The 16,344-nt window shown below is 37.2% G+C and overlaps 1 protein-coding gene across 3 annotated transcripts in view; it reads right to left on the reverse strand.

Moving 5' to 3' along the window:
• vta1 (vesicle (multivesicular body) trafficking 1) overlaps positions 1-9,950 on the reverse strand; it is a 76,699-nt gene extending 66,749 nt beyond the window's left edge. For all 3 annotated transcript variants that reach the window (XM_067572440.1, XM_067572439.1, XM_067572438.1), the window contains exon 1: positions 9,746-9,950. In XM_067572440.1, the coding sequence (XP_067428541.1) occupies positions 9,746-9,836 (91 nt within the window). In that variant the 5' untranslated portion in view covers positions 9,837-9,950. The remainder of the gene's footprint in view (positions 1-9,745) is intronic.
• Between the last annotated feature and the right edge of the window lie 6,394 nt (positions 9,951-16,344).

The following is a 16,344-nucleotide window of genomic DNA, read 5'->3' on the forward strand; positions in this document are numbered from 1 at the left end:
TTTTACAGTAAATGAGCTGCAACAATTAGTTGATCAAAAATATGAATCGGCAGCTATACTAGAGTTATTGTTTTAGTCGTCTTTCAAGCAAAAAATGCAAAATTCACTAGTTTTAGTTTCTCAAATGTGATGATTTGATGCTTTTCTTTGTCATATAAGATAGGAAACTGAAAATGTCACCATGATTACTCAGAAATTCTAACAAAACAATTAGTGGATTGGTTGAGACAATAATTGAAAATAAAAACATTCATTAGTTGCAGCTCAACTTACAGCAATGCTCAAATCACTTTCATACTAGCTGACTTTATTGGCTGTAAATTGTATATATGGGAGCCACATTTTTACAAACTCCTCTTTTTTTTACAATTCTGCATTGATTATTTGATTGACAGAAAATTTACCGGCAAATATTTTCATAATCTTTCGAGCAAAAATGCCAAATATTAGTTGATTTCAGCTCCTCAATCTTTTCTTTGTCTTTAAAGATAATAAACTGAATATCTTTGGGTTTTGGACTGTTGGTCAGAAAAAAGAAGGCGTTTGAAGACGTCATCTTTGACTTTTCATTTTTTTCTGACATTTCATAGACAAAATGATTGAGAAAGTAACTGTCAGATTAATAGATAAAGAAAGTAAAGTGTTAATTGCAGCCATAAGCAATCACTTGTGTAACAGACTGCTGGCAAACAAAAGTCAGGGAGAGCTGTAACCTTTATTTTCTGACAGATTCACTTCTCTACTGACTCAGAATCACAGACAGGTTTATGCAACCGAGAATCAAAACATCTGATGAGTTAATTTATTCTATTAGAGGGTCATAGTGTTGATTTTGATAACTTTTTGATTCATTACCTGGCCGTACTTGGTTAGATATGAATTTTCAAACAGAAAAGGATCATTACTTAAGCTAAGCTCTTATGACGTATTCACATTATTGTGAAAAAAACAGCTTTTGCATGCGACTTTATTGTGTATGTGTCAACAACTCTGCATGATGATGGTTCAACTGGAATATCTTTGCACGATTTACAGTTAAAAACTCCTTATTTATCTCATACTGGTCCTTTATGCAGCCCCTCAGTTCAGCCTCTGTCTGAAACAGGCCGTTTTAGCTCCTGTCTCTTTAAGGCCCGCCTCCCAATGAGCATGCTCTGTTCTGATTGGTCAGCTTCAGGAAGCTTCCTCCGGCTCCGGAGGCTGCGTAAACAAACTATAGTAGCAGGACTTTACTCCTTTTTCTCCTTCTTTACTCAAAATATAAACTTCTCAAATACATCCGTACATGTTGGAGCTGAATCCGATCCGAAATATGAGAGTGGACAATGTTAGCAACAACTTTAGCATCTGAGGCTACAGAATAGACGGGTGTTTATGTGCGACAAGTTGACGTCAGCAAGATAGAAAAAAAACGCTGCAAACTAGACGTCCAGAGCAGGTTGCAGCCTTGGCTTTTCACTTGCAGGCAGTATCTGTCATAAATTCACCTCAAGTTTTGGAACTTTGCCCATGTTTAACTTCATGAGAGGATATAAATGACAGAAAATCACTAAAAGCATAATATGTTCCTTTTAAAAAGGGGTCTGATGTGTTAGCGGTTAAACTAGAAAAAGGAGAAAAACAGATCTACAGAGAAGTAACAGCTTGCTCATGCTTGTCATGATGGCTCATTTCACCACCAACAGATTTGTAAAAATGTGTTTAAGCATATTTTTAAACACACGCAGTCAAAATACTGCGAGCACACAGACACACAAACATCATCCAGCAGCTTAGAAACAGACAGCTTCATTCACTCCAGAAAAACTGGAATATGAATGATCTCTTGAAGCATGTTATTAACACACACACACACAGTCAGCAGGGCTTAATCCATCACAGAAAAGCATATTTCTATGCATTTCACCACCAAACACACACATATACATCATCTGATCCCAACAGGCTTTCTGCTCCTTATATATATATATATATATATATATATATATATATATATATATATATATATACATATTGTATAGTGTTCTTGTGTTTAATATGTTACTAAGCTAGAAGGCAACATGTTGAATTCTCTGTATCAATAATAGAAGCCTTATATTGTTTCTCACAATGACATTTATCACATCATTTCCTGTATTTTCTCTATTTCTGGAGACACATCAGCATAAACTTCTTGATTAGAGCTGCAACAATTAGTCAACGGACAGAAAATTAATCTGCTGCTATTCTGATAATCAGTTAATTATTTCAGTCATTTTTTTCTGGCAAAAATGCACAAAATTCATTGTTTCCAGTTTCTTAATTGTGAAGATTTGCTGCTTTTCTTTGTCATATGTGATAGTAAATTGAATATATTTGGGTTTAAGACTGTTATTTGAAGATTATTGAGACTATTTTCTGGCATTTTATAGACCAAACAATTTATCTAGAAAATAATTGAAGGTTTAAATTCGTGGTGTGACGATAATCACATAACCGCGGTCATGTGTTGCCTACCGTAGGTTTGAGCTCCTTACCGTCATCACCACATTTTTATTTATTTTTTTAAATGTCAACCGGTAGTCTAATGTGCTTGCTCCTATACTGTGTGATATACGGTAATACAGTGGAGACAAAGGAGGCTACATGATACGCTGGGGAATGCAAATCGCAGGGATAGAAAAATACCACACCATCACAGGCCTAGTTTAAATTATCATTATTTGCAGCCCTAATTCTGATTTCTTTTGTTTTATTACTTCTGATTATAAGCATGTTCTCGTTTCCAATGATTACAAATTAGTCAACGGAAGCTAAATTAATCTGAAACTATTTTGATAATCAAACACTCTTTTAAGTCATTTTTTTCAAGCAAAAGCACCAAAACATTTGATGGCTCCAGGTTCTGAAATGTCAAAATTTGCTGCTTTTCTTGGTAATTTTATTGTAGTAAATTGAATATTTTGGAATTTTGGACCATTTGTTGGACAAAACAGGACATTTGAAGACATCATCTTGTGCTCTAGGATACTGTGATGGATGTTTTCTGCTGTTTTCTGATGTTTTATAAAGCAAATGATCAATTGATTAATCAAGAAAATAATCTGCAGATTAGTCATGAATGAAAATAATTGTTAGTTGCAGCCCTTATATGATATTAAATCTACTTGGCTGAAAGATAAACACGACAGTAAGTGGAGCTTTTGTTCAGATTTGTTATTTTCAAGTTCTTTTGCTGCCGTCTGTGTAATAATCCATTATTTTCAGTACACGTCTGCATTCAATAAACTAGTGTTTCTATGGTGATTATTATAGTTTCATCTCGTTCTACGTCATTGATGCTGAATCCCACGCAGCAGGTCCGCTTCAGATAAAAAAGACACATTATTAACTTAAAATAAAGAACTCTTTTCATTCTGCTAACATCCTGTGTCCTGGTTTATCATTTCTTCCTCCTGTCTGTGTATTTATCTTGTCATTTTTTTTTCTGTGTTTTCATCGTTTCTGCATGCAATTTTAAAGGTTAAATTGGCTTAACAAGCATACTGGTAGGTGGCCGTCGCTCTCACCGCAGGGAGGTACCGAGGGATAGGTGAGGGATAATATCCCCGCAATTTCTGCAATGATGATGATGACGACAATGATGACGACAGAGCGCGGAGCCCTTAGGACTTTAAAGTGTCGGAAGCATCTCTACAAGCACAGAACATCATGCTTGATGTGCCCTCCTGGAAAACACAGCTGTCCAAATGCACTTTAAAGCAATAGAGTCATGGAGTTCTGAGGCGTAGTGAGTCAGAAGGCACTACACAAGTGGAATATCCAGGTTCAAGCCCCCGAGGCAGCAAGCATCGACTGCGCTGAAGTGTTCTTGAGCAAGACGCTGGATCCTAAATGTCTCAGTAAGTTAGATAGCGAGGCCTCGTACATGAAAGCAAGCGTATGCTGGTGTCTTCAACCCAAAGATATTCAGTTTACTGTCTAAAGAAACCAGAAAATATTCACATTTAAGAAGCTGGAATCAGAGAATTTGGATGTTTTCTTTAATCTATTATCAAAATAGTTGGTGATTAATTTAATAGTTGATAACCAATCGATTAATCGACTAATTGTTGCAGCTTTTTATCTGGTTTGAAGTAAAATACCTCTAAATGACAGGTGATTTAACAACAGGTGAAGAGATGTTTTCCTTTCTAATGTTAATCTAATCATCTGTTTTCCTCTTTGCTCCGCACAACATCTTACATAACACCTGTCTCTCCCTTTTAGTTTCATTTTTGGTCACATGACCCACTGCCTACATTCACAGGTGATTAGTCAGCCGTGCTTAATAAAGACTCCCACAATAGGACTTACAGGTGAAACTGGAAATTAAACAAACACCTCAGATACTACCGAGTTAGGACGCAGCATCATCAACTGAAACAAATCATAATGTCTGGTTACTGTATGTGTGATTCATAATGCAACCATATCCTGTACAAATACAACAGAACCTGCTGGCAGTGTTCACTTTGTCGACAAAAACTATGATGAAAAATATTTGTTGACCTTTTTTTTTCGAGACGAAACGAGACTAAAACTAAATAAAAACTAAACGATAATTTGAAAGACCGACGAATGGACGAATGAAGCGATGACTCTCACACACCGTAGCTCCTGATTGGTCCAGCAGCCAATAATATCTTGTGTTCAGAAGTTGATTTAGCTGTTTGACCTGTTTAACTCGTTAATAAGAGGCGTCTTCATTCGGTAATGTTCCGTCTCTTTCGGTAACGTTATCTGACACATTTATGGACTAAATTAATCTACAATCCACCAAGAATCAGACAAGAAGCACCAACATAACAGCTGACAAACTGTCCAAACATGGCCAAACATCAAAATTAAAAATGCGACTATAATGTCAATCAGAATAACTAGACTGGAATGTCTTTGGTTTAGACATGAAACTAAAAGTTATTTTCATTCCTCCATTAATCGGTTAGTCATTTGTGCTTTAAAATGTCAGAAAATGGTGAAAATTGCTCACCATTTCCCAAAACTCAAGGTGCAACCTAAAATGTTTTTTTGGTCCCAACCAGCAGTCGACAACCCAAAAATATTCAGTTTACTGTCACAGAAAGCAGAAAATATTCGTATTTAAGAAGCTGGAGCTGAAAATTTTTCAGCATTTTTCTCAAAAAACAACTCAAAACGATTCATAGATTATTAAAATACTTGCCGATTAATTTTCTGGCGATAGACTAATCGATTAATTGACTAATTGTTGACAAAAATTATTAGAGTAAAATTTGTCTAAAAGCTAATATTCATTTTTGTCAAAAGATTGAAATCAAGTGCCAAAATTAACACTGCTTGCTGGTAAAAAGATGCGACAGAGTTCATTTTTGGGAGCCACCAGCTGGTTTCCAGTCACACCTGATGACACCAAACAGTCATGATAAGACGCAGTGTAATTGGCTCATTATAACTTGATATCAAAAAGGCCGAACGCTGCAACAAAAGTGAAAACGTCTCAACTCTTCCAGTAAGAGAAGCTTTCCCTCAGCTGTCAGAAGAAGCAGTCGCAGAGCGTACGACTGTCAGCGCTCTCGGTTTTCATCTGACAGGTTTTCTCTTTCTGTACCTCTTCATGTGCGTCTCGCCCAAAGCAGCTCAACTAGGTCAGCTGCAGACCCCTGCTGCAGTGAAGCCTGAGCACTCTGTAATATCAATCAAAAGTCATCACAGATAGTCTGCCCTACTTCATGAGGAACTGGTCTGTGCTTCAGGATACTCGATACACCAAATAATGTTACAGTAATGACACTTATTAAGGTTGCAGCTAGTGATTATTTTTTGATTAAGTTTGTGCAAGACCTGATGACCCACGTCATCCCAGCGTGATCTGACAATGTTCCCCAGAGCTTTTTGAGATGCCTACAGAGCGCTCAGCTTTCTCAGTCTTCAAGTACCCACATAAATGTTCAACAAGGTTGAAGTCAGGTGACTGTGGAGGACTTGATGTTGCTCTTCAAGTAGTTCTTGTAAAGCTTTGAGGTGTATTTGGAGTCATTATCCTGCTGCGCTATGAATCCTTCTTCACAAAGATGCAAACCAGAGGGTCCAGCATGTCTCTGAAGACTGGAGTGGTACTTCTCCTCGGTCAGGGTGGAGTCAAATCGGTGCAGGTGTCCAACTCCAGAGGAGGCAAAACACCCCAAAACTTGAATATTCCCAACATCATGTTTCACTCTCTCTTCTGTTCGTCTCCTTACATGCATCCTTCTGTTACTGCCATAAATCTCAAACTTGGATTCATTAGTAAACTTTTTTTTCCAGTCATCCACTGTGACATGCTGGTATTTCTTAACCCAACCCCGAGCGTTTGGCCTTGTTTCCCCTCCTGAGAAGTGGTTTAGAAACTGCTCCTCGTCCTCTGAGACCGCTACGAGACAGCCTTCTTTCGACAGTACTTCTGCTGATTAGAGTCTTGAGTTCTTTATTTAGCAATTTCTGTATCTGTGATGAAGTTGCTTTTCTATCTCTCAGGGAATTAAGCTTGATGTATTGATCTTCTGATGATGTTGTCACTTTTGGTCCGCCTGATCGTGCTTTGGTTACAACTGATCCAGTTTCTGCAAAGCGTTGCAGGGTTCCATGTTCCATGTTCCATGCTACTAGTGAGCGATGATCTGCTGGAAACTTGAGGCACAGCCGTATCTATAACAGGTGAACACTGGCTGCAAGTTGAGTTACTTAACGAGCCTCTGATGAGTAGATCAAATCCACCTGAGTGTCACCTGAATGCTTCAATGACCTTTTGTACAAAGGAGTTAACTTGGTCAGTGCCACAGATCTGCTTAAATCTGATTTCTGACCTATAAAAAGTGCAGAATCTTCACTAATTCTTCCTCATCTTACATGACATGTTTTTAAATGTTTCCAAATCCTCAAACTTTCTGATCATTTCCAGGTTTACGTGAAAATATTATTATTTAGTCTCAGACTTTTGGACTCTACTGTAGTTAGTTTGCATATGCGTTAATTCTTGCACATTATTCATTTTCCTTATTTTTATTCAATTATATATTTTTTTCTTATTATTTGTACGATTTTGTTTTGTGTAGCATGAACACTCTACAACTCCTGTATATGCAATACTGTTTTGTATAGTGACAATAAAGCTGAACTTTGAACGTTGCATTTTCTCAAACTTTAAAAAAAAGATGTCACAATATAATTAAAAACAGACATACACTCACCGAGCACTTTATTAGGAACACCTGTGTAATCTAATGCAATCCAACACAACAGTTCTGCCATAAATTTTATGAAGCAGTTTATGTTGAAATTGTCAGAAAGGTGATAATTCTACTTTATGTTTATTGCTGAGGTTGTACTGGGCAGTGCTGGTGTATATTGAAAGGTGTTCCTAATATTTTGCCCCCCTCATGAATGTTAATGAGTGCTGCTCTACAAGAGTAAAACTGTCAAGTACCAAAACAACGTTAAACTTCTTCTATGACTTAAATCTTCTTTATTTAAATCTTTGGTGAGAGAATTGAAGTCAGTAACAAATATAAAAAAGTGCTAGTAATCAATACAGGAACTCGGGTGTTGTATCGGCATTCATATTGAATTTTTAAATGAGATAATACAAGTGAACCTGATTCTCACTTTTAGCAGCACATTCAAACAACTACAACTACCATGAAAACACTGCAAGTATTAATCACACTGTTATATTGTTCATCCACTGACACTCAACTGATCCTGCAGAGGGGTGGAGTTCATTCTTTAAGGCCTTTACACACCTAGAGGGTTTTTTCCTGTGATTAATTCAAATGTCAATATATTTTTTAGAACTGTTGTTTTTGTTACGAGTACTTTCACACAGAACGTGATGCGACACACAGTGAAACAGCGATGTCATTTGTTTTCAGAATGAGGTCAATTTTTCTGAGCTTTCGCATCGTGAATAAAGTCATCGACCAATCACATGCAGAACGGACGTCACGTCACAACTCCTACCGACAACAGTGGACCTGCTGATTGTTTGTGTTTCTCATCACCCTGTGTTGAATGACAAAGGACACAAAAATGATGAAGACAATGAACTCAAGGACAACGTGTAGGAGGAGCATCGCCAAACTTTTAAATCTTAAGTTTAAAGTTTAGAGTTTATGCCGTTACTTAATAATTTCTACATATTAATAGCTGACGTCTATATATTTGACGGTTTTGGTGCTGTGCGTCATGAGTAGTTGCCGTGTCCTGAAAATGATGGTGGAGTGAGCGAGGACGTCCTGTTCAATGAATTAAATTCCTCCATCCTCGCGTCTCTCTCTCACATCGTCGCTGGGAGGATCGTTTCTTTCTGAAGAACGAGCTGTCACAAATTCATGCTTCTGTCAAAAATGTGTATCACTGCCGGTATGAATAGTTTTTATGCAAAACATTCGCAGGCCAGTGTTTTGCTTTTTCGTCACGTCACCGTTGTGTAAAGGCCTATAGAGCTGAGCCAGACATGCCTGAGAGACATGAGACTCATGACTATCTGTTAACCAACACACGAGAAACAAGCTGGACGAGGAATTCTCATCAGATATCAGTCCGATGCTGGCTGTGACTGTCTTTCTACTGACTCTACCTCTGTGGCAGGTAGCTAACAATGACTGAAAACCAGTGGTGGAAGTAAGCAAGTACATTTATTCAAGCACTCAAGTGCAAATTTGAGGTAATTTTACTTCACTTGAGCATTTCCATGTGATGCTACTTTATACTTCCACTCCACTACATTTCAGAGGGAAATATTGTACTTTCTACTCCACTACATTTAAAGATGAAACCGGTAGTTTTCAACCGTTTTGGCTTTTGATGTCTGACAAAAAGCAGTGTGTAGTCGGGGTCTCATTTCAGATGTCTATGAGTTGTTAACAGCTCCACCAAATAGTGATTTTTCCCTCTAAACTTCTCACATGGTTTCATTTCAATAAATGTTCAAATGATCCAATATTTCAGCAAAAATTAGAGAATTTAGAATTATAGAAAAAAGTCCAAAAACAGATTTGTGTATCAGAACTTTTTTCTTCTTTCCTCTCCCATTAATCATGTCACGACCCCTCAGATTTATCTGGTGACCCTTTGGAGGGGCCCAACCCCTAGGTTGGGAACCACTGGACTAAACTAGCTAACTGTATATAAAGTAGTTGAAACTAGCTCCACCTCCAGCAGCTACAACAGTAACATGCTGCTCTAACACTGATGCTTCAGTATTAATAATCTAATGATGTCATATATAATAATATATCAGGAAGGATCTGATCACATCTTCCATCACTGCTGTACAACTTCTGTACATTTGGATGACGAAGAGTAGACACAACTGACTTCTGTTAGTAATTAATAGCGAAGTAACGAAGCCTTACAAACATCAGAATATACAGTACAAGTCCCCAAATAATGTCTGCCACAGTGACTGAAGGAAACAAATACAGCTTTCAGTTAGCCGGCTAATGAAGTTTGAACTGTCAAAGCTAACATTAGCGTTATGGTTAACTTAGCTAACGTCACAGTCCATACATATTTAAACAGGCAGTTTAACGGTATTTTAATGATTTATGAATGAGTTGTTGTCTGACAGCAGTTTATGTGTAACGTCCTAGTTCAAATAAAAGTTAGTTTAAAGGCTAAGCTAACAAACTGTCAGTGGTCGACTGAGGTAAACAAAGCTGGGATGCTACATCAGCTCCGGCTAACGCTAGCCGGCACACACACTCACAGTAGTAAGCCACGACAGGGTCCCGCTTCTCGTGTTCATTCGCGGTCCGCAGGTGGTGCTGGATGGCTCTCAGCTGAGCCGGTAAAGCCATGGCTGTTAAAACCCCTCCAGGAGACAAAAACACATCAATGGAAGAAGTGAGAACAGGCTCCTTGATGTTAGCAAAAGTGTTCCTTTCACTTCCGCGTGTATATCCAATAGGAGCGGCCGCCTACGCGGGACAGAGGACGTCACCGGCCGTGCAGGTGCCCCTCCTAGATTCATGACAATACCTCCAAAAATGTGAAAGCAATGAAAACTGCGATGTTATTTACAACGCTTCTGAAAGATCTGTGTTGATATATACTTTAAAATCTATCTGTTATTACTATTTATCAATATATGCTCCCATAGCTCCTTTTATTTTTGTATGTGTATTATTGATCTGTGATTGATGTCATGTCTGTGTCCTCTGGTTTTAAGTTGTATGTCGTTTTATAATATGTGATTATATTAATAAAGGCTGGGGTTCATGGCAGCTTTCAACTTCATTGTCCACATTTTTTACACAAAAGTCAAAATTCCTCTTCAGCTTGCAGCATGATGATTAACTGATTTATTGCATGTGGGATGAATTATCTTTTATAGATATTTTTCTTTGCACAGGAGACTCTCTACCATGTCCCTGAAGACAGGAGCTGAAAGTGATGATTCAGGGGATGGCATCAATCCTCCTTTGTTCTATTGCTTTGTCATGGTGATAGGCTAATAAGTGTTGTTTACAGCCTGATATTGCCATTGACAGTTTGTCCTTGTTTCTGACAGTCAGGTATTCAAACCAGGACTCAGTGTTGAAGGCAAGACAACTTTCTATGAGTTTAAGACGTGTTGACTAACCTCAAAACTCCTCAGTTTGTGCAACAGAAAAAAATCTTTGTTGTGATTTTTTAGAAATATAACCCACATGCTCAGAAAAGTTGTTCTAAATTAAAAAAAAAACAACAAAAATGTAATAAACAAATATTGAATATCCTTCCCCCAATGTAAATATTCTGGTCTTCTGTTTTTGGTGACTTGAATTAGAAATAGGCATGGAGATATTCTCCAAACAAATATTGTATTAACAATAACATTTTCATTTAAAATGTTACATAGAATATATCCTGTAATGCAGGAAAGGTGGACAGATTTAAACTGAATGTTAATTATTCTTGTTTTTGTCATGTAAATAAAGAAACAATTTTCACTTATTTTTCCATCATATGTATTCCAAAATATTTTGGATAGATATGCAAAACTTTCTAGGAAAACTGGTCAAATGGTCAGTAGACAAGAATATAAGCTTTTTAATTCAACTATTTATAATTCTGGCAAATTCCACATAAATAAAATGAAAACAATAACTGATCTTTACACTGTTTCTAAATGATATTGAGCTCTATTACAACTCTCTAGTTAAGCTGCTAAATAAAAAAGCAATAAAGACCCAAACAATCTTTAAAAGCTATGAAATTATTGACAAATATTACTTGAATATTAATCTGTAGCCTTTTTTTAATTTATTTTATTTTTACACCTCCTATGTACAGTCTTATCTTGTTTTTATATACTTTTATTATGTCTTAACTGAATTCCCTGCCAGTTTGTTCCCTCTTTTTGTTCTTTATACTTGTTTTTATTTTACTGTTTCTTTAATTTGATTCATGACAGTTTCGATCCATTTCTTTTTTCAGTGTGAAATGACATTTTAGTCTGATTTAATTATCATGTTTTCAACACAGTAACTAACTGTTTTAATCTTAGAGATATAATTTGTTGCTATAATAACATGAGTGACAAGTCTCTAGACCATATTGTTAACTTTTTGTTTTATTGGGAAAATTATTTATTCACAAACGGAAGTTTTCTTTTCCTCTTTTCTTGATTGTTAAACTCACTGCTTAATCGTCTTTCTCAATTAAAAAAAAACCCTGAAACTCTGAGGTATTTTACACATATTTGTGTAGGGCTGCAACTAATGTTTGTTATCATTATCAATTAATCTGTTGATTATTTCTTGATTAATCAATTAGTTGTTTGGTCTATAAAATGTTAGAAAATGGTGAAAAATGATGATCACTGTTTCCCAAAACCCAAGCTGACATCCTCAGATGTCTTGTTTTGTACCAACCAACAGTCCACAACTCAAAGATATTCAGTTTTTAGTCATAGAGGACTGAAGAAACCAGAAAATATTCACATCTTAGAAGCTGGAATCAGAGAAATTGGACATTTTCTTTATTAATTAATTTACTAATTGTTGCAGCCACATGCCATCATATAAGGCACAATCACATTGAATTGTAATCTCACCACTTTTCACCTTCAATTTGTGCATTAAAAAGAGTTTAAATAGACTAGGAATAGAAATAAATATCCTTATCCTTTTCTTTAACTTTATTGAAGTTAAGGAAAAGGATTCATTCAGTCAGTTTTGATCCTCACAGTTATCTGAAATGCTTTCCTATGGCCATTCAGGAAATTATTTGTGAAAATTTGAATGGACTATGGGATGAAAGTGAAACTAATGATTGGATAAACCTTGAAAAAAAGGACTATAATGACGATTTTATTTGTTGATGCTAAAGCAAAACTTGTGACTCCCTAAAACTTGAATTATCTTGAATTGTCTTGAACTATAAATGTATTACGGGCAAAATATGAATAATTTAATCATTAGATTGTTGCTGTCAGATTTCTCATTGCAACCCTAAATGGTTTGATCTAATGTGTTTGGGAGAAAACATAATTGCAGTTCATTGAAAACATTTTTTACTTGTCAACAAACTCTTATCCAAAAGCTTAACTGCTGCACACAAAAATCCATCTCGCAGGGTTTGTGCAGCAGAGTCTTTGACAAAAAAAGCACTGTCTGCACACACATCACTCTGCACAATGAAGCATCCAACTGAAGAAACAAGAAGCAAAAGATGTTTTTGAGCGGAGGGAGCTTTAATTTATGCTTGATTTTAGGTATTCAAATAGAAACATGTAAAAAGTAAGAGATTCATAAAACATTATTTAGTTTTCTCCCCATAATTTAAAATTCATTTGCAAACCCATGCAACAAAATAATCAAAAGTGACTGCTTTGCCAAACAATAATTACTGAAAAAAAAAGCTAAATCCACTCCATCACGAGGCAGTAATTGACTTTTTATCAGCTATAGCAGAGCTGGATTGAGATTAAGCGGAGCTTGGATCAGTCAGGATCAGACTCAAAGTTCCACTCAGGACTTTCAGGTTTGAGGTCAAGTTAAAGCCATGAGTCCTCCAATTGAGTTTGCAGTCAGGCATACAAGCCAAAACATATTCACAATAAACAAAATGAAGACATAGTGGACAAAGTACATCAAAACGACCACTGTAATTTTGCAAAATTGCATTACCAAGAAAGTGGGTGGGCTTGGAGAGGAGAGGTCATCTGTAGAGAGAGTAAAAAAGAGTTTATGGCCCGTGGTAAAACTCAGAACTTCGATCTGTTTGGTTTAGGAAAGACTTTAACAATCTGACATTCTTTGGGCTTTTCATAAAGCCTGTCATATTTAGATTTTAGTAAGGCCTGTCCGTTGGGTGCCAATGTTTTCTTTGGTCCAAACCACAGTGGAAAACTTTGTTGTATGTTTGTATGTGGTTCGTTTAGGTTCACACTGCCTGACTTCAAGGGAACCATGACTTGGAAACAAAAAGTCACACGAGGTTTGGAAAGTGGTCATCCTGCCAGGCTGGAGATGTGGTGAGGGTTTGGGTCGGGATGTTGGGAGAGTCCACAGGCTGATGGATGAACTCTTTGCTCCAAGGCCACACACTTCCTTGGTGATTCATTGTTGTACTTTTTGGCTCCCGCTATAGCAGATCTTATCCCTGTTTTTCATGGGATCAATGGAGCTGGCTTGGTTTTGGCCTGGGCCTACACAGCTGCTATCATGTACTAATCCTCTCCTTGAAATTATATTTATACACTACTAAATTGTTTTCCCAATTCTTTTGCATGGACAAACATAATTGCTGCCTAGGATTATGTTCACGAGCAACGTTTTTTGAGAAACTTAAGCGCTATATACGCAGTATGTACCACACTGAATTCTTACGCAGGTGGTCGGGTGGATGGTGGGTGTGCAAAGCGTAGGTTGACACCAATCATTTCAATTAATGAGATTTACTATTAAAGTAAGTAATCCATGTGCACAAGTTATTAAATCAAGACCACGAATTATTAAATTGAGAGCATGGAATAGTCTTTTTTTTTTCTCCGTGGCTTCTCCCTATGATGTGATGTGGGACTTCGAGGCTCTGACTTGGCTTTATGCCTGCTTTCAGATAGATAAAGGTTCTATTCTACCTCCTGTAACAAAACACACCAGACTTTATTACTACGGGAGCACCGATGAGCCTCAGAGCTTTTCAGATTGTTCATCACTTCACCGTCAGCAGCAACAGAATCAGTGAAGCAGCTAAATATGCTGCTGCTGTTTTATCTGAAGCCACTTCTTTAAGTCCTCTTATGATTCTGTTGTAGAAGGCAGAGGTATGATCACGAAGTGTGACAGATTGTGTTCACAAATCATTTATTCTGTACACCTGTAGCATACCGCTAACTCTCACAGACAGTGGAAAGGAATAACCAGAAAGCACACTCGTAATTCACACAATGTATCACGGGGTTAGGAATAAGGTGGATTGATGTAGAGGTTTGATGTGTCATGGATGTAATCATTTGGATTTGTTTCTTGTAATCAGCACAGTTAGGCAAAATTTTGATTTCATTCAGGTAAAAAAAAAAAAAAAATTACCACCAACAATGTGAGGGTTCTCAGCTGAGTCTTTCATGTGAATATGATATTAGTAGTGTTGATACTCATGTGAAGGGACAGGTTTACTGTGTGTATCACCCAAAAACAACCTATAGTTACGTTTGAGTGACAGATGCCATCTAGCGGCCATAGTAATTATGACCTGGAGCAGTGTTGCAGTTCAGATACTGTATATATGGACAGATTTCTCTTATTCAGAAGAGGAAATATGGAGCCAGTAACCCAATGGTAGACCTTGCCACACAAGAGACCGCTGTTCATTTCCTGTTTCCAACTGCGAGTCGGGACGGTTTTTTAAAAAGCGTAACTACGATCATCCCTTAATCTTAACCCAGTGGTTGTTATTGTTGCCATGACAACGTAGTTGGCCTAACTTCAAGGAAGTAGTAATTTTAACCCACAACACGTCACATCATTACTTTTTAACTGTGATTAACAGTTCTGGAAAGCACAGACAAATGATGTCGTCCTGCCGATTAATACCGATAGGGGCGCCAGATTAGAAAACACTGCTGTGTCATTTGGGAGTCACATGGTCAAACAAGGTATTTGGAGGACTTGTTGATATCTTTTTTTGTGAAGCAGCAAATCCTGAACATGTTGCATAAACTGGAATCATTCAGAAACATACTTGACATTTATATCCATGAAACGTCCTGTCTTGTAGCTCATTTTATCCCCTCGCAGACTCGATGTGATGACGGTGACCATGTGACAGTAAGTGTGACCAAACTCTGCCAGGCCTCAGTCCACAAGTCCAGAGGGTAGACATTTTGATTGATCCAGAGAGAGAGAGAGACACCATATTGCAAATGTCCGGAAATGTGTCTCTTTCCTTTCACCTACACTAACTTTGTGTCCTGTCTTTGCCTTCAATCAAGCTTGTTTTGAGTAAAGCACTATATAAATTAATGTAATTTGATTTATGAGACCTGTCAGTTAAAATGAGGCTGGGCCTTGTTTACTGCTCAGCAGAGGCAATATGGAGTACGTCCCCAATGACTTTGGCTTTCTCCTGCTTTCCACAAGAACAAATCTGTCTCTCCATTTATCTAATCCTCTACTGTATGAACGGAGAACTGTTTTTGCTAATTAGTAATTAGATCATTAACTAAAAATCAAGTTATCCGACTGATTATTTTTCGATAATTTTTTAATCAAAAAAAACTTTGATTGATTGTTTAAACAGCAAATGTTTGCATTTTATTCTAAATAAATGATGATCAATCAAAATAGGTGTCAATGGACTAATCTAATTAAATTATTCAATCTTTTTAGCTCTTAACTTAAAGCTTCTATAATCAATATTTCTATAATACCAGTGCATGAGCTGTCAGTGTGTCATGTGTTGTGCGTGACTCATTGTGATGAACCTACAGAGAATTATCAGCGATTCTGTTGCTCCCATCGGCTTTATACAGCTTTAGTTTATAGGTCATTGTTCAGCTGTCTGGCTGTCCAGAGACAGGGTTGGTGTAGCAGGTAGAAAACCCTGCTCCGCCCGCCTATATGATGTGCTGTGTCCATGTCTGGTGTTTCAGCTTTTAGCTCTAAACTAGCTGGTGAACATAATAGAGCATTTAGCAGCAAAAGAGACAGATATTTCCCTCAGGAGCTGGTGGAGAGCAAAAACAGAGCTAAAAGAGAGAGAATATTGGACTTACGTTCACCAGGTGGACAGAAACATGAATGATAATGTTGCTCTGTAACTGCTGGAGCAACTATTAGCTAACATGTTCAACATATCAACTTAAAAGGTGATGATATG

This window comes from Thunnus thynnus, chromosome 18, assembly GCF_963924715.1.
Source record: "Thunnus thynnus chromosome 18, fThuThy2.1, whole genome shotgun sequence".
In the NCBI taxonomy this organism is placed as follows: Eukaryota; Metazoa; Chordata; class Actinopteri; order Scombriformes; family Scombridae; genus Thunnus; species Thunnus thynnus.